Consider the following 25521-nt stretch of genomic DNA (forward strand, 5'->3'; position numbering starts at 1 on the left):
CCTCTACAGGAGAAGCCCCTTTCAAAGTTGTGTATGGGACCCACTTTAACCCTTTTCCGCTGGACGCTCCCCCTTCCTTTTCCCCGACTTCGCCAGATGTGTCTTCATGGTGGGGGGAGGCAGCCCAACAATGGACTCTCATTAAAAAACACCTCGAGAAAGCCAAACAGGATTACAAAAAATACGCCGATCGCCACCGTGCGGCCGAATGGGATTTGCAACCTGGAGATCATGTTTATATATCCACCAAAAATCTAAAACTAGCACAAGTCAGCCGCAAACTAGCCTTAAAATTCCTCGGACCTTTTACAGTGCGCAAAGTGATCAACAAAGTGACTGTTGCTGTAAATTTACCCAAAAATCTGCGCCATGTACATGATACATTCCATGTCAGCCTGTTGAAGAAGGCTCCAACAGATGATAAATGGCACGTCAAAGCTCCACCCATTCCAACGTTGATAGATGATCAAATACACTATGAGGTACAACAAATTCTGGACTCTAAAATCAAACGCAATCAGTTGTTTTACCTCATCAGGTGGAAGGACTTTGACTCTGGGTTCGATGAGTGGGTGAATTCTGTACATGTTCATGCTCCTAGATTAACCAAAGCTTTTCATACTCGCTATCCATATAAACCTGGGGGGGATTTATTTTAAGGGGGGCAGAATGTCAGGTTCCGTGGGTATATGAGCTGTACTGTCTCCATTTTCTAATGCTTCTAGTGTTTAAGTGCTTTCCCCACAGGTGCACAAGTTCCCAAGCAGACTTCTCACCGAACGAGACTGTTTTGTCTAACAACGTTCCATCCCAGATTGGCCTTGACAGAGTCCAGCTTCCCAAGACTGAAAGATGTTGTTTTGAGAACTGTGGGGGGAGGCTGGCTCAGCTGGGAACTGTTACTTTGTACCTCATGCTTTGCTCTTCATTGGTAACAATGCTCTTGTACCATCCTGGATCTCTTATTCAGGACAGTGGACTATAATGGGTCATTTCTACAGTAAAGTTTCCTTATTCAAACAATGGACTCTTGTTTGCTTGTAGAGGAGAACCTGTAGGAAGGATATTATTTAGCCACAGTCTGACAATTAAGTTGTCCTGAAGGGCGGTATACAAATCGAATGTTGTTGTTATTTCTTTTTTCCTTTCTTTCTCTTGTCTCTGCCCTTTTTATTAGGCTTTTAATCTTATTAATAAAATAAAAAGTATTTTTAAAAGGAAAGAATAATAGAGGGAGATCTTAATAGAATCATGAATGCTATGTACCCATCACATCTCAAATAGCATGGCCAATTATATGTGACTGTTGGCTGCATTTCAGTGATTTATTCTTTATTGCTGAACTTGGATCTCACCTCTAGTGGGTGTAATATTTCTAGGTCCACAGACAAGGAATCTAGGATGAGGATAGTTATTTAGAAAAACAAATTTAATATGAGGAGAAACTAATCTATCTTGTACAGCAGTCTCTAAGCTTAGTTCTAGAATTAAGGTCATGTGAACTTAGGGCAAAATCCTCAAACTACCAGTTTCTAGTAAAATACAGAGGAATGTTTCTAAGTTATGTATTCTGTCACAACAATGAGTATATGAAGAAAATGTGGGAAAGCTCTGGGGAGGAAGCTAACACTTGAAGAACGGCCATGGGTTTGGGGAACAATTGCAGGGACCTTAATATTGGTGGATCTAAAAGAAGATGCTTGAAAATAATGTTCCAGTGTTTCAACACAGATTAGCATGTATTTATTCGATTCCTAACTATTGGTGTTGGTGAGGTCAATTGTTTGAAACAAATTCGCTTCGTACTTCAGGGAGTTGGCCTCCAGAAATTTGCAGACAAGTAGTAGTTGTGCGATTCAGGACATTATAAGCTTTCTATTATTAGTCTGATTATGTTGAATAAACTGATAACAGAAGTGATTTCAAATTGTATGTTGGGGGGAAAGTTGAGCCTCTGTTGGGGTTGAAGGGTCCCCCCACCCACTGGGTGGGAGGTGGGAGATCCAGCACTCATCTTTCCTGCACTGTCTGCGCACTCGCTCCCGGCCCACATCAGGCCATCCTGGGAGCATTTCTGTGCTCTGCAGGGGCTGATTCAGGCCCAGTCCAAGCCCAAACAGGCTCAATTCGGGCTGATCCAGGCCTGATCCGGGCTGATTTGGCCCCGATTTGGGCCCAGGAGTGCACCCTGGGAGGTGCATTCCCCCCTCCACCCGCCAGCTAAGCAAGGGTGGGGGGGGTAGAGGGTGGGAGTGAGGCATCCCCCGCCCCCAGCAAGGGACTGGTAACCCTAGCCTCTATCTATTTCCAATGCATTGTACAAGATTTGGAGAACTGCTTTATTGAGCAAACTGATACGCTATAAAAGAAATCAGCAAGGCAAAAATACAAATAGAGACCACTTTATTGAGAAACAGGATCTTTTCTCACATATGTGAATAGAAAACATCTAAGTTCAACCTTTTGTGTACTTCCAGGCTCTGTCGTTTTTCTCTTATTGTATTTTTGCATGTACTTTTCATTCTGCCATCAAATCACAGTCCAAGGTGCCTGCCTCTGCATAGCAATCCTAGATTTGGTCTTCCATCCAAGCACTAACCTGGGCTGATCTACTTTAGTTCCTAAGATCTGATGAGATCTGGCTATCTTGGGCTGTCCAGGTCTAACCAGGTCAAATTAGATGCTGGGGCTGAGATTCCTATACTTGCACTCAGAACTCCAACAGAAGTGCAGACGGATTTGCTTGGAGAGACCCAAGGTCAATTCCTGCCTCAGCTATGTAGCTCACAAGGGCCAATCACATGAAAGGGTGTCAGGATAAAATGGGAGGGAGAGTAAAGTACGCCACCCTAAACTCCCTGAGGAAAGGGTGGGATAAAAATAAAGCTCACAAAAATCTTAGAATATCAAAAGCTGGAAGGGATATTGGGGGTCCTTTAGTCCAACCCCAGGTTAGTTCAGCCTCCCTGCCAGACGGTCAGGGCCGGCACGTCCATAGAGGCCAGGTAGCGGTGGCTTCAGGCGCGAGGGCCCTGGAGAGGCGCCGGAGGGGGTGTCGGGGGTGGAGGCGCGCGCCGCGGAGCTGGCGTGGCTGGCCTGCAGCTGCTGCAGCCAGCCAGCCAAGCCCCGTGCCGCTGCTGCCGCCACCGCCACATGCCCCCAGCTGGGTGCAGCAGCCACGAGCCGCTGCCGGGGTGGTGTGCAGATTGCGGAGCAGCCTCCGCCCGCCACCCCAGCCATCCGCTGGTGAATGCCCCGGCTTGCGCTGCACAATGATGTCATCGCGCAGTCCATGGCACGCGCGCAGGGGGTGGGTTGCCGCAGGCGCCAGAGATGCAGACGGTCATCCAGTCTCTGCTCCTTTGTCAGCATCTTCCTGCCCTGAGGCAGCTTCCCCCTAATTTGACCTTTATCCCACTCTCTTCACACCATCACTGGGAACAGAGCCAAATAATCCTGCTCTTCTTGCCCGCACAACCACTTCTTGAAGGATTTGGAAATGGGTCCCTGGCACCTGTCCTGTCTCCCCTGCAAAATTTGTTCTCCCCATTTTATAGGCAAAAAGGGACATTTCATTTGCAACTGAGGATAATCCCTTGGCAAGATACACTATCCTCCCTCCCTGTTTTTGCTTCCCTTGAACACACACACAAGTTGCTTTCAAAGGCTTCTTTCTAATCCCTTAATTAATTTCATTCTTTTAAGCAGCACGGTTTTTAAAAAGTGTGGTATCTTTTCTTTTGTGTCTACTGGCTGCCTCAATTAAATTCTTTTTGAATTGTGGATGTTAATGTGAGCGGCTTTCTTGGCCTGATGCAATGGGCTGCCGGTGAAGAAGCTGGGCTAGGCTGGCTGCAAAAGTCTTTACTGGCAAAAGAAACCTCAACTAGAGCAGGCAGCTGCCTTCCCCAGGCATCTTAACTTGAGCAGGCAGCTGCTTCCCCCAGGCATCTTCACCGGTGCCCAGGACTGTGGGGTTTTTCCTCCTGGGCTTTGAACAGTCGTTGACATATTAGCTGGGATCAGATCCAAGGGAATGACGCAGACCTTCAGGGCAACCTTGCTGGATCATACCAGTGGCCCATCAAACTGGCTGGCCAGCTGCTCTGGGAAAACTAGGCAGATCAAAAGCATAGCGTTCTCACTTTCGGAACACTATGCTTTGGAACACTACATTTTGGAACACTACATTTTGGAACAATAATAAAAAGAAACAGCTGAAGACTGAATCTACAATTGTAGCCCCTAAGAATGTCATGTGAGAAATTCAATGTACAGGCAGGTTCTAATCTTAGTTAAGAGACTGATAAGAAAAGGGAGAAGTAAAGATGCTAACACGAGAGATCTCCAAGGGCTGGACATAAGCAGGAAGAGCCCAATAAAGAAAGACTTCATTAGGCCTCTAGTAAGTGCATCCCAAAGCAGACACAGAAAACAGAAATGGCACACACTGCTCACAACTACCCTTTTCTAGAAGTATGCAACTCCAAAACATTGTGGTGGCCATTCACACACACATGACCAGACGACTATCTTATGCATCTTGGGAAGCACTCAGGGTTTTAGGCAGCCCCTTCTCCACACTGGCAATGGCTTCCAGCAGCCAGCAGAGGAGAGTTATTTTATTAACCTGACCTGATAATACAACCCCAAAGCTTCGATTTCTACGACTGGGGCTTTTAAAAGTGGCACACAGTTATTAGATCAAACCTAACATTATGGAGTTGTTAGATGGGCATAAGCCACAAGGGTCTAATGGAATAAACATCTCCGTATTACATGCATATAGCATAAATATACATATATAAATAAAACTGCCTTGTCTGGAAACGATGCCTGCTTTGCTCCTTTCCCTCATCCCCAGCACACAGTTTCATCATCCGCTTTGCTTTATTGTTGATTGTATGTATTGTATTGGTTTTTAATGCATTGTTTTCTCATTCTGTAATCTCCACTGTGCATCAGTGGGATAGGTGGAACATAAACTAAATAAATAAATTCCTCTTCTGCAGTGGAGGTCCAAGCAGGACTTGTAGCAGTTGGGAACTTCAAACTTCCTTCAGTTTAAAGAATCTTGGAGGAGGTTTTTACGTATGGGGGAATAGTTGCTGAAAGAGAAATGCCCAGACACGCCCCTGAGAGCGCCAAGATGCTAGGCTTGATACTTTCTTCTGGGCCCCAGCCTTGGAGTTAACCTAGCGGCGCCAGTGGCACCCAAATCTGATGTAATCATGTGCATTCCAAACACTTTGTTTTCAAGTATTTGGGGCAGTTCCACAGATGCAAATCCACAGATCAGTGTTTGTGGTAGAAAGATTTTTTTTATTATTGTCTGACAGCACCCAGGTGCCCCAAACATCCACTAAAGTTCAATACAGTTCAAGGTATTGGCTATTACATACAAAACTCTTCATGGCCTTGGCCTGGCAGACCACCTCACTCCCAATGTTTCTCCACAGAAGCTTTGCTCAGCTGAACAGGGTCTCTTGCAGCAGCCTGTACACGGGCTTTCTCTGTGGTGGCCCCTGTCCTATGGAACGGCCTCCCTGAGGAGGTCAGGAGAGCCCCCACTCTCCTAGCTTTCCGCAAATGATGCAAAACTGAATTATTCAAAAAGGCTTTTATATTGTAGGGAGGGGCTCTCAGATGCTTCACTAATGAGTTAAGGACCATAGACTTCACCACTATGTTGCCTTATATATTAAATATCGCTTTAAATAAGTGCTCCTATGTACTACCTGTGTTTCATGCTGTCTACTGTCAGTCCTAGAATTGCTTATGTTCTGTTTCAGCATTTCTTCAACTCTGTATTGGATCTTTGCTTAATGCTATGCCTTTGTTAACTTGTATTAATTTACTATATGGCATTGTTTATGGAAATGTCCTTGATACTGATTGTACTAATTTCATACTGTGTAATCCACCTTGAGTCTCAGTGAGAAAGGTGGACTATAAATGACATAAATAAAATAATAAAATAAAAATAAACAGCGACTTTAAAAACACAGCAGCAGAGAGAATAACAGTGAAAGAAGCGTCCTAAACTTGTCAGAGGCAATTCAAGGAAAAAAGCACGAGATCAATTATTTACTCCCCAATGTTAGGCAGCCTCTCGCTTTACCCCTAGAGAGGTCATTACCAGAGATTATAGACTAGGAGTTGGGAAACAGCCGTGGGCTGTGCCACGGGTCTTCTCAAGCACTAACCTGCACATTTTCCAAACAGTTATTCCCTCATTGCAAAGTTCTCATTCTAGCAAGACCTGGGAGTGTAAGAAGCTGAAGATTTCCTGCGCTGCTAAATATTGATGCTTTCCTTGCAGGTCAAAAGCAGGTTTTTCGGAGACTGAATATACTGTAACTAATGACCTGCGGCCAAGTCGAAATCAATACATGAAATCTTGTCTGGCCCTGATGCACCTCCCCATTGTCTCTGGACCCCGGGTCTCTAGGCTCCCAAGCAACCTTGATTAACTCTTCTGTCCTGTCAATGCATGCCTGATCCCTGCAAGTTTCTGCCTTCCCTTCTCCAACTTCCTGTCTTCTACACCCCCTTCTGGCCTCTGCTTTTTACACCCATCTCCCCCAGCCCCCACCTCAAGTTTATTTCTCAGACATCCCCCCCCCCCAAGGCTTCTTCTGGATGCTTGTTACAGCATGGCTGGGTAGTTTCTTCTTCAGGAATGCAACTTGCTGTTCAAGCCACGCTGGCTATGTTTGCAAAGCAGACAAGAGCATTAACGATGAACAAACACGTTTCTAGCAGTCCTATGACCACTTCCTTGCATAAACAGCTCTGGTCCACTGCACTCATCCAATATGTTTAACATCTAGCCCTCAGTGCTGGTAAATCCCCCTAAAAGTGATGGCCCCAACATTTCCAGGGAGAAGAACCCCTTCCAAAGGTCTTAGAGACACCATAGGTCCCAACTAACGCTCCAGTAATATTGCTGCCATTTCCATATCCACCTAGAAAAAAAATCCACTGCAATCCTGCTCACCTTGAAGAAGGTCATGGTAGCCCCATCCTTCACTGCTCCATATTCAATTTTGGTTTGCTTGGCCAGATCATCGGCTGAGTCGATTGGGGACTCCATTCTCTCCACAGTCAAGAAGGCAGCCAGGTTTGCCGTGTAGGAAGAGATGATGATGAGGGTGAAGAACCACCAGATGCCCCCAATGATGCGTGTGGAGAGTGCTTTTGGCATCAGCTCAGAACCTAAGAAGAAATAGGAACAGGGAAGGTAAAGGGGGAATGAGGTGGGAACCGGTGGGAAGAGGAAAATCCACAAGATACATATATGGCAAGTCACAAATCATCTTTGCTGACATGTTGCACCAATCAAACAAGCCAGACAGCTGTGCACTAGGACATATCCATCATGTCCATCCCCAGTAACATCTGCAGAAATCCCTTCCTTGTTGCTCTGACCTTGGGCAAAGCAAGCCATTTAGAGGGAACTTGCAAACCAAAGTTAATTAACCAAGCAGCTTTTATGAGATTTAAGTAGCAAGCCCTTCATGAACTTTTACGAGTGTTTTGTTCTACCATTTAAAATAAAAGGCATTTCTTTTCCATGGACTGTTTTTCAAAAGGCCTCACTCCAGGGAGATTCTTCAAACACACAAGCATTTATTTTATTTTATTTTATTTTAGAAAGGGTCCAATAGTGCGGAAGAAAAACCATCAAGGCCTCTGAATAGCTGCTGGAAGACAGGAAATCAGAGCGCGACCATGAAAAAAGGTGTAACGGGCTTGTAATGACTTTGAGCAAACAGGGGAGAAAGAATGAAAGAGCAGCTCTATTTTTGGACTCTCCCATTGCCTGCTAAAACTAGAGAAGGGGGGGGGAGTGGACACTCTTTTTCTGTCTGAAATTAGGGCACCAAAAAGTAGACCAAATAAATGCACCATGCAGATACCCCCAATCTGCATGTCGGAGATCTGGGGTCAAAACACTCTCCAGGCATGAAGCTTTAAAGGCTTTATGCAAGCCAAGACCCTGCCAACCAGTATCTGTTATACCCATCCCATTCCACCCCATACATATTGGCTAGCCAGGGATACACATAGAACTCCACACTGCTCTTGACTAATACTGGGTAATCAGGCAGCCATTTGACCTGTGGATGGTGGTTGCTTGAGCATGTAACCATTTGGCCAGCTGGCCATCTCTACCACTCTACTACCATGCTCTGCTACTCATTAGAATAACAGGTGGGGAGATTCCTGGAGATTTGGGGGCAGAGCTTGGGGAGGGCAGAGTTTGGGGAGGGATCTCCAGAGGGTATAATGCCTTAGAGTCTACCTTCCAAAGCAGCCATTTTCTCCAGGGGAACTCTCCTTTGTCACCTGGAGATCAGTTGTAATTCTGGGAGATCTCCAAGCCCCACCTGGAGACTGGCAAGCCTAAATCCAAGACTGTATCCTGCCTTTGAAAAAGAGTCCAAGCCCTGACTTTGACGGAGGCCTGCACGCAATCCCCTGGCTTTTGGCCCTCAAGCAAATGGTGCTGAACAGCAGACTTCATGTCTGGAGGGGCAGCGACATTCCCCACTCACCTCCCAGAAACTCCTGGGGATTTGCTTCAGGGAATTATAACCTCTGAACCACTCCTGGATTCCACTGGCCCAGTTAATGCTGCCAGGAATCTCCTGGACATGCAGCAGCCATTCATCCAGGCAGTGGACCCTTCAGGGCTGAAGCAAGATTTTGTTTGTTTGTTTCATACCCCACCTTTCTCCCCAGTGGGGACCCCAAGTGGCTTGCACCTTCTCTCCTCCATATTCTCCTCACAGCAAAACCTGTGAGGTAAGTCAGGCTGAGAGAGCGTGGCTGGCCCGAGGTCACCCAGTGAGCTTCCATGGCAGAGGCAGAAACCGAACTCAGGTCTCCCAGATCCTAATCTGTCACTCTAGCTACTACACAACAGTGGCTCAATGTCACACAGTGAAAGCACAACGTGTGGGAAAATCTGCAAGGGATTCATTGGGCACTCCAACCCCTGAATGGTGGGTGGTAAAGCTGTCAGGGGAGAGAGCGATTTCCCCCCCCACCTGCCCCACCCTTCAACATCTGCTCACTGGTGAAGAAGAGACAAAAGCCGGTCCTGACAAGCACTCCTGTAATTGTTACGAGACAAACTCCACCATTTCAAAACCTATGTCTCTGCTTGTCAGCATGTGATGACAGTAACTCCCCGGCACTGCTCGGCTGCCTTGTCACAAAAAGGGAGAGGAGGCCCGACATTATTTTCCTTGCTACGGAGGCTTTTTTTTTTTGACAAGCATAACTACGTTTATCTTGCACCTGTCAACAAGGAAAAACACACAACATGTGCACGCAGGTACACCACAAACAAAAGCAGCATGTAGAAAGGGCCCTGTGGAATTGAGGGCAGAGAGAGAGAGAGGGAAGGGACCTCTCAGCCGTACCTTGCTGCATCAGCGCTCCCATTCCAAACCAGAAACTGTTGAGGAGGGTGAAGTTATTCTCAACTACGTCGGAACCTGGGTTGCACGGGTGGGCATCGTACCATTCATAAGGGCTGAACCTGTGCACAGGGAAAACAGGAGGAGTCACATCAGGCAGGAGTCCACATGGGAAAGGCAGAAGGGGAGGGGATCGCTGGACAATTGCTGAACTGGGAATTGCCTTGGGTCTAGCACTCATCCAGCCTGCAGAGGATTAGCCAAGGATCCTGCACTGCAGCGCAGGAGTGAGAAGGTGCCCATGTCCAAATGTGGCCATTGCACCCACCCTGTGTCTCTTTCAATAGGCGCCAGTTCCACACCACAGAGGCCAGTGCCGAGAGTAGCAGACAACCGACACGCCCACTTTTGGTTTTGTTTTGCAAGCCATCGTTCCAGGAATTCTCCCCACCTCCCATCTCATCACACTTTTTCCCCCAGGCAGTTTCATCCCAGGCACAGTGGCTGCCGCTCCCTGTTGCCCACATAGTCGCACCTGATGGGAAACACTTCCAACTACACAACTCCTTTACACAACTTGCTGGTACCCTTTCCCTTCTGGTCCAGCGGCATGGCTGATGTCATGTGCAAATTTAAGTATTTCCTCCCTCTGTTTTGGGGTCACTTGGCTAGCTACTCATTGACCCTCTGGTTAACACACATTACAGTCATAATTATTTTTGGCCCTTTCACCTGGGGGTAGACAGAGGGCATGAACATGAACTCCAAGGGCATGGCTGTTGCAGCCCAATGCCAGAGAGCTGGTCTGAAAAGACCACAGAAAAGTGAAGTGTCTGATCTTGTCAGATCTCAGAAGTTAAGCAGGGTCGGCCTTGGTTAATAATTGGATGGGAGACCTCCAAGGAAGACCAGGGTTACTATGCAGAGGCAGGCAATGGCAAACCACCTGTGTTAGTCTCTTGGCATGAAAACCCCACCAGGGGTCGCCATCAGCTCTCACTTGATGGCACTTTCCACCACCACATCTTTGCACTTAGTCTCCTGGAGAGTGGAGCGGAGTTTTATCTGGACCAATATGTCCAAAACAGACTCAGGAATCAGTTGGCAGTAGAGAAATATTGTACAAAGTGCATATGGAACAGTCCACTTGCACAAGAAGATATGTGAGAGGAAGCAAGCCATGTGTGAACCAGCCATTGCTGTCAACCAGAGAGCCAGTGTGGTGTACTGGTTAGAGTGATAGACTAAGATCTAAGCAACCCCGGTTCAAATCCTCACTCTGCCATGGAAGCTTGCTGGGTGACTTTGGGTCAGCCAAACTCTCTCAAACTAACCTACCTCATGGGGTTGTTGAGAGGATAAAATGGAGGAAAGGAGAATGTTGTAAGCCCCTTGGGGTCCCCATTGGGGGGAAAGGCAGGGTATAAATGAAGTGATACACAATTTAAATACCCCTCCACTCACTTATTGCTAGTGTTCCTCCATGCTCCCAAGTTCATGGGCTGCCCAGTGTGCCTGCAAATGGCAGGGAGTATAGCCAGTGGTAGAGCTCATAGGCAGGTACAGGAAGGACAAACTGGCAGGTGGGGGGGATGCAGAGGAGTGGGAGGGAAGAAGGGCATGTGTGGAGGCTTGGAGGTGAATAGCAGGTCTTTCTGCCTGAAAACCTGGAGCTGTCCATGCCCTGAGCATTAAAAGAAGAGGTGCGGGAAGAAGTCTGGGAGGGACAGGGCTTGCCCCCTCCCCCACAGACATTGCTTCCTTGCTGGATGCAATGGCTTTGCTCATGCTCTACCCATGTTCCCTCAGCACCTGGGCAGATGTGCAAAGAAGCATCATTCACATCACAACTGGTAACCCCCCCCCCGGGTCGTATCTCCCTACATTGGTGCTTGTGACTGGAACAGAGGGGTGGGAGAAGACAGGACAGCATCTAATTTGGGAACCTTGACCCATTGCTTTCCCCCTCCCACACCACCTCTTCCTCCTTGTTGACATCCAAGTTTCCTAGCTGACATCTATTTCAACCTGGGAGGGTTGATACAGGGGAGAAGCCAAAAATACAGATCCATTCAAGAGATGCTGGTTGAGCAGCATCCCCAAGTCCACCTTTCTGCCTCAAAGCTACAGTCAAACAGGGATAGTCCACACATGCCCTGCAGACTGGGGAAAGTGTAAAGACTGCAGCCTCATGTAAGGCAAGAGATGCTCCTGCCTTCAGAGGTATTTGTTCACATCTCCCAGGGGTCTCGTAATTTTCAAGATGAAATTAAATTAAATAAAACATCATTGGCATACACACTTTGGAACCCAACATATTAATTATTATCATCTCTGCTTTCCTTCAGAAATTCCCTCTGGCTTTGCAACAACCCTGCCCTCCCCTCCCCCTCAAGCTGCAATCGATCTTTGATTGTTGGGAGCAGATCCATGAACACATTAAGGTGCCTTATACTGAATTAGACCATTGATCCATCAAGGTCAGTATTATCTATTCAGACTGGGAGCAGCTCTCCTGGGTCTTTCACATCACCTTTTAACTGGACATGCCAGGGATTGAACCTGGGGCCTTCTGAATGCCAAGCAGATGCTCTACCACTGAGCCATGGCCCTTCAGGACTTTCTAGCCATTTGCCTCATTTACTATGTTCCTCAACTGCAGGAGGCATCAGCTTTCCTAGCAGCGAATGTGTTTGCAGAACAGCTGCCCAAGAGCTGATTGGAGCTGAATCCAGAACTCAGATCGAATGGAAAACGTCATGCATGTGAGTGACAGGGCTGCACAGGAGTTATTTCACAGTACACTGAAATTCAAGCCCGTCATCCACATCAGAGTCTCTGCCACACAACAAAGCATCACCAGGCAAGATATCATGCTCTGCCTCTAACCTGTGTGACAGCTGTTGGATTCAAGCAGAGGAGAGGCATCAAGAAAGCTTCAAAGCCTTATTGAACCTCAGATAGATCAATGCACCATTATCTGGTTTCCAGGCAGAACTGGTTTGAAATGGCCATGATTCAGGAGGGGACAGAAGGCACAACATCTTTATGTGGTGTCAGGAATGGGGGCCTATTTCAAGAGGCTCTAAATCACGGCAAGCACATTTTGGTAACATTTGCCTCCAAAGGCAACAATTCAGGAGCCTGGTAAAGGTGACGAGTGGAGAAATGCTCCTGTTAGGTTTGGTGAGGATAAAATCAGGCTTCTATCTGCTGTATCCTGGCATCTACCCCGCAGGCAAAATTTTCCAGTGCTAACTTTGGACAAGGTTAATTCTACTGAAGGTCAGGGGGTTCTTAAAAAGAGAACAGGCAGCCCATGAAAAAGACACAAAACCAGATCATTTCAGGGAAGGGTTGCAGGAACTTTGACCGAAGTCAAGAATCCCCCTCCCCACCCTTTTATGAACTCAGCACAGGAAAAGAAATCGTCAGCAATAGGATGGTGGTGATCAAAATCTGTGCAGACTTCATTGTCAAAAGGCCAAGGAGGACAAGGAAGTGGACAACAACAAGCCTTACTGTAGGATGTGCTCTGCAACTACGGTCTGGCCACCCACGCAGACAGCAGTGTTGTGTAGTGGTTAGAATGATGCACTGAGCCTGGAGAGACCCAGGTTTGAATCCCAACTCACCATAAAATTCACTGACCTGGATCCCACACAGAATTGTTGGGAGCATAAAATCAAGTGGAGAGTAGCAAGCCTCCTGGCCTGAGCAACTGGGAGGAAGGAGTGGATGCAAATGAAAGAAAAACTTCTAGTGGTAGTTGCAAATGTGCTTCCCCTGCGCAATGTGTCCAAATGGCTGCTGGGGACAACTACAGTGTAGGAAGTCTTTGCCATGGTGGGCTTCAGGGGCCCAGAACCCCTCTTGCTACTCAGCCCTTGGAGGCTGCACAGCTACTTGCCTTCTTGTTCAGTGGTCCAGGGCTAAGCCATGGCAGATGCAAGGGTGTCCTGGTATTGTTGGGTGCCACCCAAAGGAAGCCTCTCCCCCACAGCATCCCTTGCCACATATCAGAAGAAAACCACACTGGATTTGCAATCAGTGGGAGCTCACGTGGGGCTCCATGTGGCACAGGCAGCCTTCCCTGGTTCCCATGTTACTAACGGGGAGCTCGAACCATGGCATCACAAACATAGTTATGCCCATGAACCCCACCCCCGGCAGTTCCCACCCCAGAACATGGTTCTTGGTAAGAGATGGGATAACCCATCATCAGTGCAAGGCTAGGAAGCCGGTAGTCTGAAGGGTCCTCTCAGATTTTTGAAGGAAGCCAAGCTCTGTCCTTGTAACCAGCAGAGGTGCATTCAGAAAGCTCGGAAATGCCGAGGAGGAGCCTGCCTTCACTAGCCTCCTGCCCTCAAGAACATCACTGACCCCCATCCCGAGTTTCTGATTAAAAATGGAATTCACTGCCAGGGGACGCTGTGATGGCTACAGGAATAGATGGCTTTAAAAGGGGATTAGGCAGCTTCGTGGAGGATTCTGTCCATGGTTACTAGCCATGGTGACTAAAGGGAATCTCTACAGTCAGAGGCAGTATACCTCTGAATATGAGCACCAGGAAGCAACAACAGGGTAAGGCCTCAGCCTGTCCTCTGGGGCAACTGGTTGCCCATGGAGTTAGATAGGATACTGGATAAGATGGACCACTGGTCTGATCCAGTAGGGCTCTTCTTAAATTCTTATGTCTAGACTCCATAAGAAGGTCCTGAAGTGGCAAAACAGCAACACACACATATTCTTGGTGTCTCTATAGTCATCTTACCAACAGGGAGGGTCACCATCTTGATTGTGTCTACCCAAATGCATCTGGGAAGAAGATTACTGTTTGTCTTTGTTATATGTTAAATTGTTATATTTAATGTTTTTAAATGTTTTTAAAATGTATTATTTAATGTTTTTAAATGTTTTTAAACATGTTTGTATTTGTTATCCGCCCTGAGCCTGCGAAAGCGGGAGGGCGGAATATAAATATAATAAATTAAATTAAATTAAAATTAAATTAAATTATAGGAGAAGAGCCAAAGCAGAGAGATCTTTACTTGCCCAAGGCTAGGCAGAGAGTTGGTGTTGAGGTAGGGCATGGGTCCACCTCTACTTGGTTGCTCTATCCACAGAAAAAGCATTTGTCGTCTTGCTCCCCTACCCCACCCCAGCCCAATAAAACAAGATTCTCATGTGCATCTGGTGGTCTTTTATGAATGATAAATCATCACAGTAGGGCAATGATGCCTCCCAGCATGGTTGCCATCCAGCCTCCTTTTCAAGCGCCGCTAAGCCGATCCAGATGTGGCAAAGCAAACAAAGTCAGCCTGCTCCCTGCAGAGCTGATTTTGACAAGTGCATTACATGAAATTAGGGTATTAGGCACTAAGCTCAGGTAATCGGCTCCAAATGCTATAATGGCCTCGGGGAGCCAGCAAAGGCGTGCGCCACTTGGAACATTGGGGCTAATGGAAAAAATGAGGCTGCCATTCTGGGTCCCCGGCTGGACAGGCTGTGACAAATGCCGTCTGGAAGGTGACCCGAGAGATGTGACTCATCAGTGCTCAGTGTGGCCCCTCTCCATTTATTCCTACTAACCTGACATTGGGATGTCGGTGGGTGCAATCATCCTGATTAACATTAGTAAGAGACAGCAGGTAATTGCATTTAACTCATTAATATCCCTTGCTTCCTCTTTCTTTCAAATAGCAGTACAGGTGGCCCGGATTCCCCTCCCCCAACAATTTCTTAATGGTGTGTGCTATTTTTGCTATTAAGAACATCTGCCTAGTGAATATGACAGTGTTTCCCTCTACACCACTTCCAGAATGTGTGGAATCGGCCAATGGATTAAGACAATCTGTATCTGTGAGACCCTGGTACCCAGCCCACCCTTATCTATGGATTCCTTATGTAGCCCTGGGCAAGCCTGTGGTCAAATGCAATGCGTCTTCTAGAAAACATAAATGTAAACATCCTAATGCACACCACCATTTTGAAAACAAAGAGGGCCAAACTACAAGTGACGAATGACATTTGAACGGCAAGTGTATTCCTCCCTGTTCACTTGCCCTCCACTTGCTCTCCACTCGATCCACTTGCCATTCAAGTGTCATTCGTCACTTGTAGCTTGGCCCAGAAAGCTGCCATTCTACAGAGCAAGTGAGTGGGATGTCCTGTTCCAGTTCCAATATTGGCTCTGAGAAAGAATCTTTTTTGGCAATTTTCTAGCCTCAGTTTCTGAAGGCAACTGGTTGCAGAACTGAACATACATTTAGGAAGGTTCTCAGAGTCTGAACCCAATCTGCCTCTTTTGTGTTTTAAGCAGTTGAACAAATGACACACAAGGAGGCACCATCTTATCCAGTTGTCTGCCTGAGGTCTCCAAGCCTTTCCCATACACAGAAGTCCATGGGGAGCGCATTCTCCTGTCCAAGTGGGGCAGAGGGACAGGCAAGATCACACAGTGGGAAGGTGATAAGCTTGGCCAAGCCAGTCACTAAAAAGGGGTAGGGAAGAGAATGGCTGCCAGATTGCCATGGCAACTAGGCAAAGCTTCCTACGCCACTTCCAGTTGTGACCAAGGAAGATGCACTGACCTGGTTGCCAGGGCAACCAGGATGCTCACTGGAACTCCCACAGATTCTTGCAGGAAGTGAGGAGCAGGGATAGAGGCCAAGCTTCCCACAGGCAGATATTCCGGGATACGGTGCCACCCACCACTGCTGAAGGTGCAGCAGGCGAGGCTGTGGAGGAGGAAGCCAGGAGACAGCAGCTCCTTTCCCTTTCCTGACAGGCCACTTCCCTTGGAAAGGGTTTATTTACTTCTTGCATTTATAAACCACCTGTCTTCTCTCATGAACTCAAGGAGTCATTCTGGGAAGGTATTCCAGGATGTCTCCCACCCACCCAAGCACTTACCAAATTCAGGCCTCTTTAACTGTACCAAAATGGCTGTATGAGGTACCTTCAGACCATATCCTGAGACCTATGTTGAAAAAGACACTTTTGCTTCACTCTGAATCAAGTCTAAGGAGAAGTCAAATGCAGGCTGGGGGGAACTTATTTTTATCTTTTTATTTTACTTCATTTGTACCTCGCCTCCCAAAGGGAACCCACAGCAGCTTATATAATTCTCATCTCCTGCATTTTTTCTTTACAACAAACCCTGTCACGTAGGTTAGTCTGAGAGAGCATGACTGGCCCAAGGTCACCCAGCGAGCTTTCAGGCAGAGTGGGGAACTCAACCTGAGTAGTCCAGCTCCTAGTTCGTCACTCCAGCCACTACACTACTCTGGCTGCACTACACTATGCTACACTACAGGGGAAAGGAAGGTCGGCCGTAGCCTCGGCAACCAGGAAGTGGACATCTTGAGGTCCGATCCTCACACTAGGCCTTGGAGTCTTGCCTTACCTGGCAATCACAAAGAGTACACAGCTGACTCCCAGATATGCAAGGAGGATGTACATCCATATGTCAGGGGAGAGTGGGTTGAGGAAAGAGAAGACGCTGGGATTGGTCCCGTTGGCCTTCCGGTAGAGAATGCTGATCCCCAAAGTCATGAAGGGCTTGGAGAAGTCTATTGCTTTTTCCCGGATGTGAGTGATGGTCAGCGGTGCAACGGCCAGGTCAGCTTTCTGTGGGGCCCACATGACAGGAGAGAGGAATGAGGAAAGAGAGAGAGAAAGCAGCTGTTAGAAATCATAGAATCACAGAGTTGGAAAGGGCCTTCCAGACCATCTAGCCCAACCCCTGCCCAGAACTGGAACAGCCTAAAGGATCCCCGACAAGTATTCATCCAGCTGCTTCTTGAAGATTGCCAATGAGGGGGCACCCATCTCATCCCCAGGCAACTGATGCCACTGTTGAATTACTCTTAACAAGAAGCAGTCTTTCCTAAAGTCCAGTCGATACTGTTCCTCCTATAGTTTAAATGGCGAGAGAAATAGAAGTGGACAAAGGCAAGGAGGATTTCTTAGGTTTTGTGAGGACAGCCATCTTCCTTAGGACTGTTCTGGAAATCTAACAGCTGTTGCTGGAACTGTGTCAGGAGGACAAAAACTGTCTTTAAAACTCAGGTGCTGCCATGAGAATGTTGGAATGAAGTGCTGGAACAGAGGAAGGAAATCTGAACTATTCCAAAACAGCCTGGTGCAGTTTGGATTTGTTGAGACCGGAGGAGAGGAACTCAAGCCTGTCATGGGCACCTCCTGGGCTCCTCACTCTTCCTGTATTGTCTCAAGTAGCCTCCTCCTTCTACTGGAACACAACAGACCTTCCTTGGTGTTCTGAACCAGTCTAACTCCAGATGCACCCACAACCATCTTTTCCATGAGTGATCCCAGGCACCTGGGAACTACTGCAAGGTTTATTTAGCAGGTGGGTTGGGCTGATCGGGTGGTCTCTCCCCCACAGTTAGCACTCATGGGGATGTAAGACCCTGGACAAAGTGAGATGCCCTCACAGCCAGTAAGTGACGGTGGCCTGTGTCCTACCACTTGACCTGTTACAGTTCTGCAGGGCTTGTAAAACACAGATGTTCTGCCAGGCTTTTGGTTAAGAGCCAATGAATTATCCCCTGCTGGCCCGCCATGTCCTATGCTCCACCAGTGGCTGCCCTGGTCTTGTGCCACAGTTGTATCCATGTTTTAAAAAGATATTTATTGTAGCCTGTATTGTTCATGGCACCAGTTTTGTCTTGTAATTAGCTTTTAAATATTTGTGTTTTAGATATTTGTATATGGTTCTAATGGACGATGTTTTCTTCTGTAGTTAGCCACCCTGAGCCCGTTCATGGGGAGGGCAGGGTATAAAGTTGATAAAATAAATAAACAAAGTTTAAAGCCTCCCTCCAAATCAGAAGAGCTAAATGGCTCTTCTGCTAAATAAAGGCCGCTACAATGTAAGTAAGTAATAGTTGGATCAGTAAGCCTGATGAGTGGAACCAAGGGACTTTTCTCTGCAAAGTTCTGACAGAGCTAGAACAGCTTCTGTAATTCACTCCAGGCATGTGCTTTGCTGGCCTCTCTCTGTGCATGCTCTGTTTGGCATATGGGCAGCATGAGCACTCTATGAGGCCACCCTGTAAAGACTGAGCCTCATGCAACATGAGCGAGTAGTATTTTCACCACCCATGGCCAGCATCAAACATGACCAAGACATGCAAGGCAATTATCTAGAATGCTCAAGATACCCCTGGATGCTGTGGGATGCTTTGGGATGCAGGCTAGTATGACCCAATTATGTCTAGCACGGCCACTGGCAATACCGGTTCAATGTAGCAGGCAGGCAGCTTATTCTGGGGAGAATAGGTACCTTAATGTCCCTCTAGAAATGTTTTCACCCAAGTGGGTGAAATACAGGAACATGATAATGTGCAAATGGTTGGCATGACAATATGAATCGGGGATGAGGGTTGGGGCTGTGGCTCAGCAGTTCAGTATCTGCTTTGCATGCAGCAGAGCCCAGATTCGGTTCCTGGTATCCCCAGATTTTAGGGTCAAGTGAAGCAGAAGATCCTGGATCAGAGTAGACAAGGTGCATGTGAATAGACATGGGCACGATCCAAAAATAAATCCCAATCAATCCAATCGTGGATCCGGGCTGCTGCCGAACACAGGTTCCCGATTCTAACCGATCATGTCTCGTTTCCGGTCCAAAATCGGAAATTGGAAATCGGGGACACCAGCACCCAGAGCAACCATAGTTAGGCTGTTGTGCGCATGCACGCGCTCCTGAGTCGCCCCTGCCCACGCAGCAAGCATTCGTCCCGGTGCGCTGCGGAGCTGGCAGCAGCACGAGTGGCTCGGAGGCTGCCCGCGCCATTCACCTGTCCTGCAAGACAAGGGGCGGCTGGCTTGTCCACGCGCCCCTTGTCCTGGGGAAACGTGAACAGCGCGGGCGGCCTCCCAGCCACCCACACTGCCTTTTGCCTTTCCTTTGTGCCCACCCCCTCCCCCTTCCCTCCCCTGGTTTCCTGCTCCGTGGTTGGAAGGAAGCCTGCTAATCAAGGAAAGCTGGGCTTCCATTCGTGTTTCGAGGGCGACAGAAGGAAGGCAAACACAGGTCATTTCCCTGACTCCGTTGCCCCGGGAATTAATTACTAGCGCCAGAAAGTCTGCAATTGTGAACTGAAACTGACCCATCCGATCAAGTGCCAAACTAGCAAACTCCCGACGGCTGGATCGGTTGAGTCACGAAGGTGAAAATGCCAAAATCGGGGCATTTTTGAAATCGTAATTCAGATCGTGCCCATCTCTACATGTGAATCACCCTTTTGCAAGGATGTTGGGACAGTAGATTTTGGCTTGCTCCGAGGCTTTCATATTTGGGGAAAGGGGTCTCTCAGCGTTCTGCAAGCCTTACAAGGGTCCACAAAGCAGTGAGAGAGGCACTGGGAACTGTTTCTTACTGGAAGCCTTTTGGAAATCCCAAACTGAAATTTGCTACAAATATGTTACATTTTTACTGGGGGGAAAGAGTTAATTGGGCACTGAGGTTTTAGCAAATGAAGAGAGGATTTACAAGTCACATCTCAAAACTCCCACTCTGATCTCAGCCCTGCAGCTACAAGCAAGAAATGGAGACACGGGATTTTCATAATCTCTTACTGGTGGTGAGGCTGTGCTGAATCCACTTACAAGTCACATTTGTACAGAGGGCATTATATATATCAATACTGACCCATCCAATTAACATGCCATTAGCCCAACTGGTCAAACCATCTTCCAGTATTTGAGCCTTAGGGCTGCCCACCTCCAGATGGAGGCTGAAGATCTCCCAGAATTACAATTCATCTCCAGGCCACAGAGATCCGTTTCCCTGGAGAAAATAGCTGCGTTGGAGGATGGAATTCTATGGCATTATACCCCATTGAGTTCTTCCCCAAACCCCACTTTCCAGGCTCCACCCCCCAAATCTCCAGGAATTTCCCAACCTGGAGCTGGTAAGCCTATTGAGCCTAGGGGGCGCTAGGGGAAGATTGGCCCTTTAATTTACCAGGAGTTCCAGGTGGATCACTGGCTTCTGAGAGCAGAACTACAAGTGACAAAAGGCACAGGTTGGACACTTGTCAGCTTCCCTCAAGTTTTGGTGGGAAATGTAGGCATCCTAGTCTTGCAGCTTGGCTCTCTGACTGCTGTCCAATGGACTTTTCAACTGTCGCTTGTCCAACATTCCGCCAAGCTGCCTACATTTCCCATCAAAACTTGAGGGAAGCTGACAAGTGTCCAACCTGTGCCTTTTGTCACTTGTAGTTCCGCTCTGAGTAGAAACAAGTCTAGGTGGGACAGAGGGACACATAGTTCAGACCCAGCCAGTAAGGCTACCCATAACCCATTGCCTTCTCCTGTTGTACTGCCAGCTGCTCCTGAGCTGAGTGACTCTCACTGGAGGCAACAAGATTCAGCGTGTTCCTGTGCCGCTACAAAGCCATGAGCAAAACAGGCAGGCCCCAAGAAGAACGGCTGACTCAGCCTCAGAAGTACACTGTGCTTGAAGTTGTCCAGCCCTCAGTAAAAGCTGCACTGAGACATTCAGGCCTTGAATGAAATCACAGCAGAAATAATATTGAATCACCCCTGAAATCAAGGCCAGGAAACGAACAGCAGAAAATAATTTGGCCTGCGATAATAAAAAGAATTGTGGCAGTTAAAAGTTGGCTATAAAATTACACTGGAATAGCGGCGAAAGTTCTAAATTTATGACACAGCGTGTGTTTTAAAAACAACATAATCCCCCCATACCAACTACCAAGCCGTTCATTATTAACCATCCTTTGTAAGTGACTGAGTAAAGAGAAGTGTTTTGACCTGGCAGGCAGAAGGCTGATGGAGGGTGTGAAGGAACAAGAGTTGTAAGCCTTGTTCCTTTGAGTTCCGTGGAGGTTGGAAACCCTGCTGCTGTCCCAGGTCTCCTCCAGATGACAATGACCCTTTCCCCCAAACAAACTGAGCAGTAATAGCTGTCACCAGGAAAGCAGAGTGTCTCTTGCTGGATGGATTTGAACATTCGGAAGCTCGTACTTGAGGTGCGGTTTACAGGCTCAATCTATAGCACCATAAAAAGTGAGAAAGATGGTGCCCCTAGGTAAAGGATGACTCCATTATTTCTTGCACATCCCTGGTCAAAAGAAGAGAGCTTCTTCCCTGTGTCCTGGGGATTGATAATCCCCTTCTGGGAGTTCGTACTTTCTTCGGGTTGTTCTGATCTTCTTGCCTCAAGAGGAAGAAGAAACTATCCAGCCATTTGGCTGGCCTGACTCTATCCCTTGAGGTGGGCCACAACCTTCAGATTCTGGATTAAGATTTTATTCTCCATGGAATCAAATGTATATTTACATCTACTGCAAACAGATTCCTACCAAAGTCCATGGTGCAAACTAGCTGAAAACCATATCCGGACCCTATGAATTCCCCTGTAACAACTGAAAGGACGAGGGCCTTTAGTAGCTCTCTCTTCAATTCTAGGTTGTTTGGGACAATTGGATAATAAAAGTACTACGATAAGAGCACGTAGTGTATGCTCAACTTTATATTTAGATCTAATATTGCCACAATCTTTTCCGACTTATTTTGATTTCCTGACAGTTCCATGCTATGGATGATTATTTATGTTGGCTAGATTGAATGCTATCCTTTCAGAAGAGCTTCTGGGATGTCTAAATAAGGTGCCTTATTCTGACCGAGTGTGCCAATGTGGCTCTGGCCAAATAGACACCCTTCAACATTGTCTATTCGACTGTGATATGCTCCATCTGACAAGATAGTTGTCAGATTATATTTGGAATTATAGATGTGTAGTAGATCATTTGAAGTTTCTTTTAGCAGGGGTGGAGTTAATATTACAGCGGCAGTTGCCAAATTCCTCTCTCAGTCGATTAAGATTAAAAGCTATTAAATTTTTATATTATATAGATTCATGCACTAATAAATTCTTTTTTTCCCTCTTATTTTAATTTTAGTGTGACACTGTTCAGAGCCGACCTGGCTGTATGAGCATTACCATTAAAGTAACAGGTGTGAGATGGTAAACCCTTTGTCCCCCCACTATTTGCATAACTAAGAACTGAAGAACTCTGTGTTGGGGGGGGCGGTATGCATCTTTCCTCTCTGCCAGCTATAGATTCACAAAGAGTAAAACCCAATAGCTGAATTACTAGGGTAAGTACTGAATTCTAGGATGGAGAAAATCCCCCCCCCCGAGAGCTGCCCACAAATGAGATGCCCCCCCAAAGCAGCAGCCCCCATCTGCCTCGGAAGGAGTGTGAAATGATCACCTTTTATGCCAACCTCCAGGCAGTGGCTGGAGATCTCCCAGAATTACCACTGATCTCCAGGCCACAGAGATCAGTTTCCATGGAGAAAATGGCTGCTTCAGAGGTTGGATTTTATGGCATTACTAGAAACAAAGCCCGTTGTAGCAAAGAATACAACGCGATCTAGAAAGGGCTGAGGGGGTCTTGCCAGCCATTGCCCCCTCCCCAGCATCCTGATCTGGGCAAGGGGAAGGAAGGCAGGGTGGTATGCCCGCCTCCGTGCCCCTCTGCCCTCAACCCCATTGTGGCTTGGAGGGGAGGGGAGTGAGGTATGCCCACCGCCATGCCCCCCTTTGCTCCTGCATGCCCCTCTCACCCTCCCCATTGTGACTTTAAGTAGGGTTGCCAACTCCAGGTTGGGACAGTCTGTTGCTTGACACTCCCCCCCCCCGAATTGTGGCTTTGGGGGGGAGAGGAGGCGAGCCAGACTTGCATGCTGCTGCTTAACCCCCCCCCAGATCCCAGCTTTGGGGGGGAGAGGAGGCAGCAAGGCTTGCATGCTGCTGCTCAACCCCCCCCTGCCCCCCAGGATCGCTGCTTTAGGGGGGAGAGAAGGCCAGCAATCGGGACACTGTGGGAGCAGGGGGCGGCGGCTCTAGACTCCTCTGCCCGGCAGCCACCCCAATTGGGGCACTGCAGGTGGAGAGTGTGCGAGGGGGCAGCTCCAGGCTCCTCTGCCCAGCAGTCACCCTGATCGGGGCGCTACAGGCGGGGAGTGCACAGGGGCCGGCTCCAGGCTCCTCCGCTCAGCAGCCATCCCAATCGGGGCGCTGCAAGTGGGGAATGCATGTGGGGGGCAGCGGCTCCAGGTTCCTCTGCCCAGCAGCCACCCCAATAGGGCTGCTGCTCTACAAAGCGACTCCCCTCGTATCCCCACTAGGGGCGCAATAATGCGCCTGCGCTCTGGGTTACGGAGTGAGTGGTCGGAAACCCGCTAACACAATTATGTTATAGGATACTCTGCTGAGGTCCCTCCTCTCCACAAACCCTGCCCTCTTCATCTCCACCCTCCAAATGTCCAGGAATTTTCCAACCTGGAGCTGGCAAGTGGCAACCCTAGCCTCTGACGAAAACTCTTAATTGTCAGGCAGAATTGAGTGCCAGCAGATGGCCCTTTTGATGCCCTGCCCCAAACCGTTTCAGGCTTGAAAAGGAAGAGCCAGCACTTCTAACTGGGCTCTGAGATTAACTGGCAGCCAATAGAGCCCTTTGTTTTATCTAAAATTATTTGTAAGCTGGCTTTCCTCCCAATTTAGGGTGGAAAGCTGTGCTTCCTATATTTGGTGCTTTCAGCGGTATGGGTGCTTTTTGAACCAATGCTGGTTCAAAAAGGGAGTGGCTGTGGCTCTGTGGATGAGCCTCTGCTTTGCATGCTGAAGGTCTCGAGTTCAATCCAAGACATTTCCAATGAAAAGGATCCACTGGTTGATAATGTGATCTGATGTGGGCAATGTGAAAGACCTCAGTGTGAGGCCCTGGAGAGCAGACGGTACTGAGTACTGAACTTGATGGACAGACGGTCTGATACTATAACAGGCTGCTTCATATGTGCATTGATGTGTAACCAGTGGAAGTTTCTGAACCATCTTCAAAAGCAGCCCAGTATAGAGCACAACTGCAATCACTGAGCATGGAAATAATCGGAGCATGGATGAATGTAACCCAATCATGGTTTTCATTAAAAGCTACATCAATTGAAATCAGCCAGTGGTGCCACAGCCTATAAATGTCTACCTGTACACACAGATAGAGGAGCCGCCATCAAAGTGTGATCTTGTTCTTACTTTTGCCCAAATCCTCCAAGATTACAGTTCTTGTTACAAGAAGAATGCATTCTCCTTCCTTTGAGGCTATGACACTGAACAAAAGCAACACACCTTCCACTTCCTCGCTACAGACAATCAAAGGCACAGGTTTGCTCTTGAGCAAACTAGAAGGGCAGAGTGAAGTACACCTTGCACAGAGGACTCGCAACCAGTGTTGCATTCTTCCTGTTGATGTGGATTTTCCTGCTGTGGGCATTTAATTAAGAGCTTCGCTGACCTTGGGGAGGTCTGCCAAAAGAGAGCCATGAGGAAGGGAGAGGGAATGAGACTTCATTTCTCTCGCACTGGCACTGAACACTGCAAAGTCAATTCCGAGCTTCAGTACATCCTTCCTCTCCCCAATCAGAAGCCAGGAAAGCTGCAGGTGTGTGTTTGTGTGTGTTAGGAGAGAGCCTTTAACAACGATTTCCTAAGCAATTATCAAAAAGTGCCTGAAGGGTCTATCTTGTTTACACCATCACATTTCAAACACTCCTTCTTAGCACCTGGTTAAATTAGCCAAGCCTAGGAGGGCTTCTGCATTTGGTTTCCCGGATCTCAGACCATTTTCAATGTAAGATTCAAGTCCAGTAGCACCTTAATGACCAACAAAATTTTCAAGCTATCAGCTTTTGAAAGGCAAAGCTCTCTTCGTCAGATATGGAAGAATCTGGTAAAGGGAGCGTTGATTCTTGAAAGCTTATACTCTGGAAATCCTGTTGGTCTTTAAGGTGCTACTGGACAGACTCAAATCTTGCTGTTCTATTGCAGACCAACATGATTATCCACATGAAACCCATTTTCAAAGTGCAATTCAGGAAAAAAAATATCCTTCTGCACACATACAGAGTGCATTTTACTCACTACACAAAAACTACTAGTCCTCCATCTCTTGGACTTCTTGTGATTTGTGGTGAATATTCCAAACTAGACACAGCATCAGTTGCAGAACTGAGCCCCTACCAGCCCTCTGTC

General features: G+C 47.6%; 1 protein-coding gene across 1 annotated transcript in view; it reads right to left on the reverse strand.

The window, feature by feature from the left end:
* The window catches only part of GRIK3 (glutamate ionotropic receptor kainate type subunit 3), a 126963-nt gene that overhangs the window by 19513 nt on the left and 81929 nt on the right, over positions 1-25521 (reverse strand). The window contains exons 11-13 of the mRNA XM_054998881.1: positions 16840-17063; positions 9435-9553; positions 7001-7218 (exon numbers count right to left, since the gene is read on the reverse strand). Of these exons, the coding sequence (XP_054854856.1) occupies positions 7001-7218; positions 9435-9553; positions 16840-17063 (561 nt within the window). The remainder of the gene's footprint in view (positions 1-7000; positions 7219-9434; positions 9554-16839; positions 17064-25521) is intronic.

Source organism: Eublepharis macularius, chromosome 15, assembly GCF_028583425.1.
Source record: "Eublepharis macularius isolate TG4126 chromosome 15, MPM_Emac_v1.0, whole genome shotgun sequence".
Classification (NCBI taxonomy): Eukaryota; Metazoa; Chordata; class Lepidosauria; order Squamata; family Eublepharidae; genus Eublepharis; species Eublepharis macularius.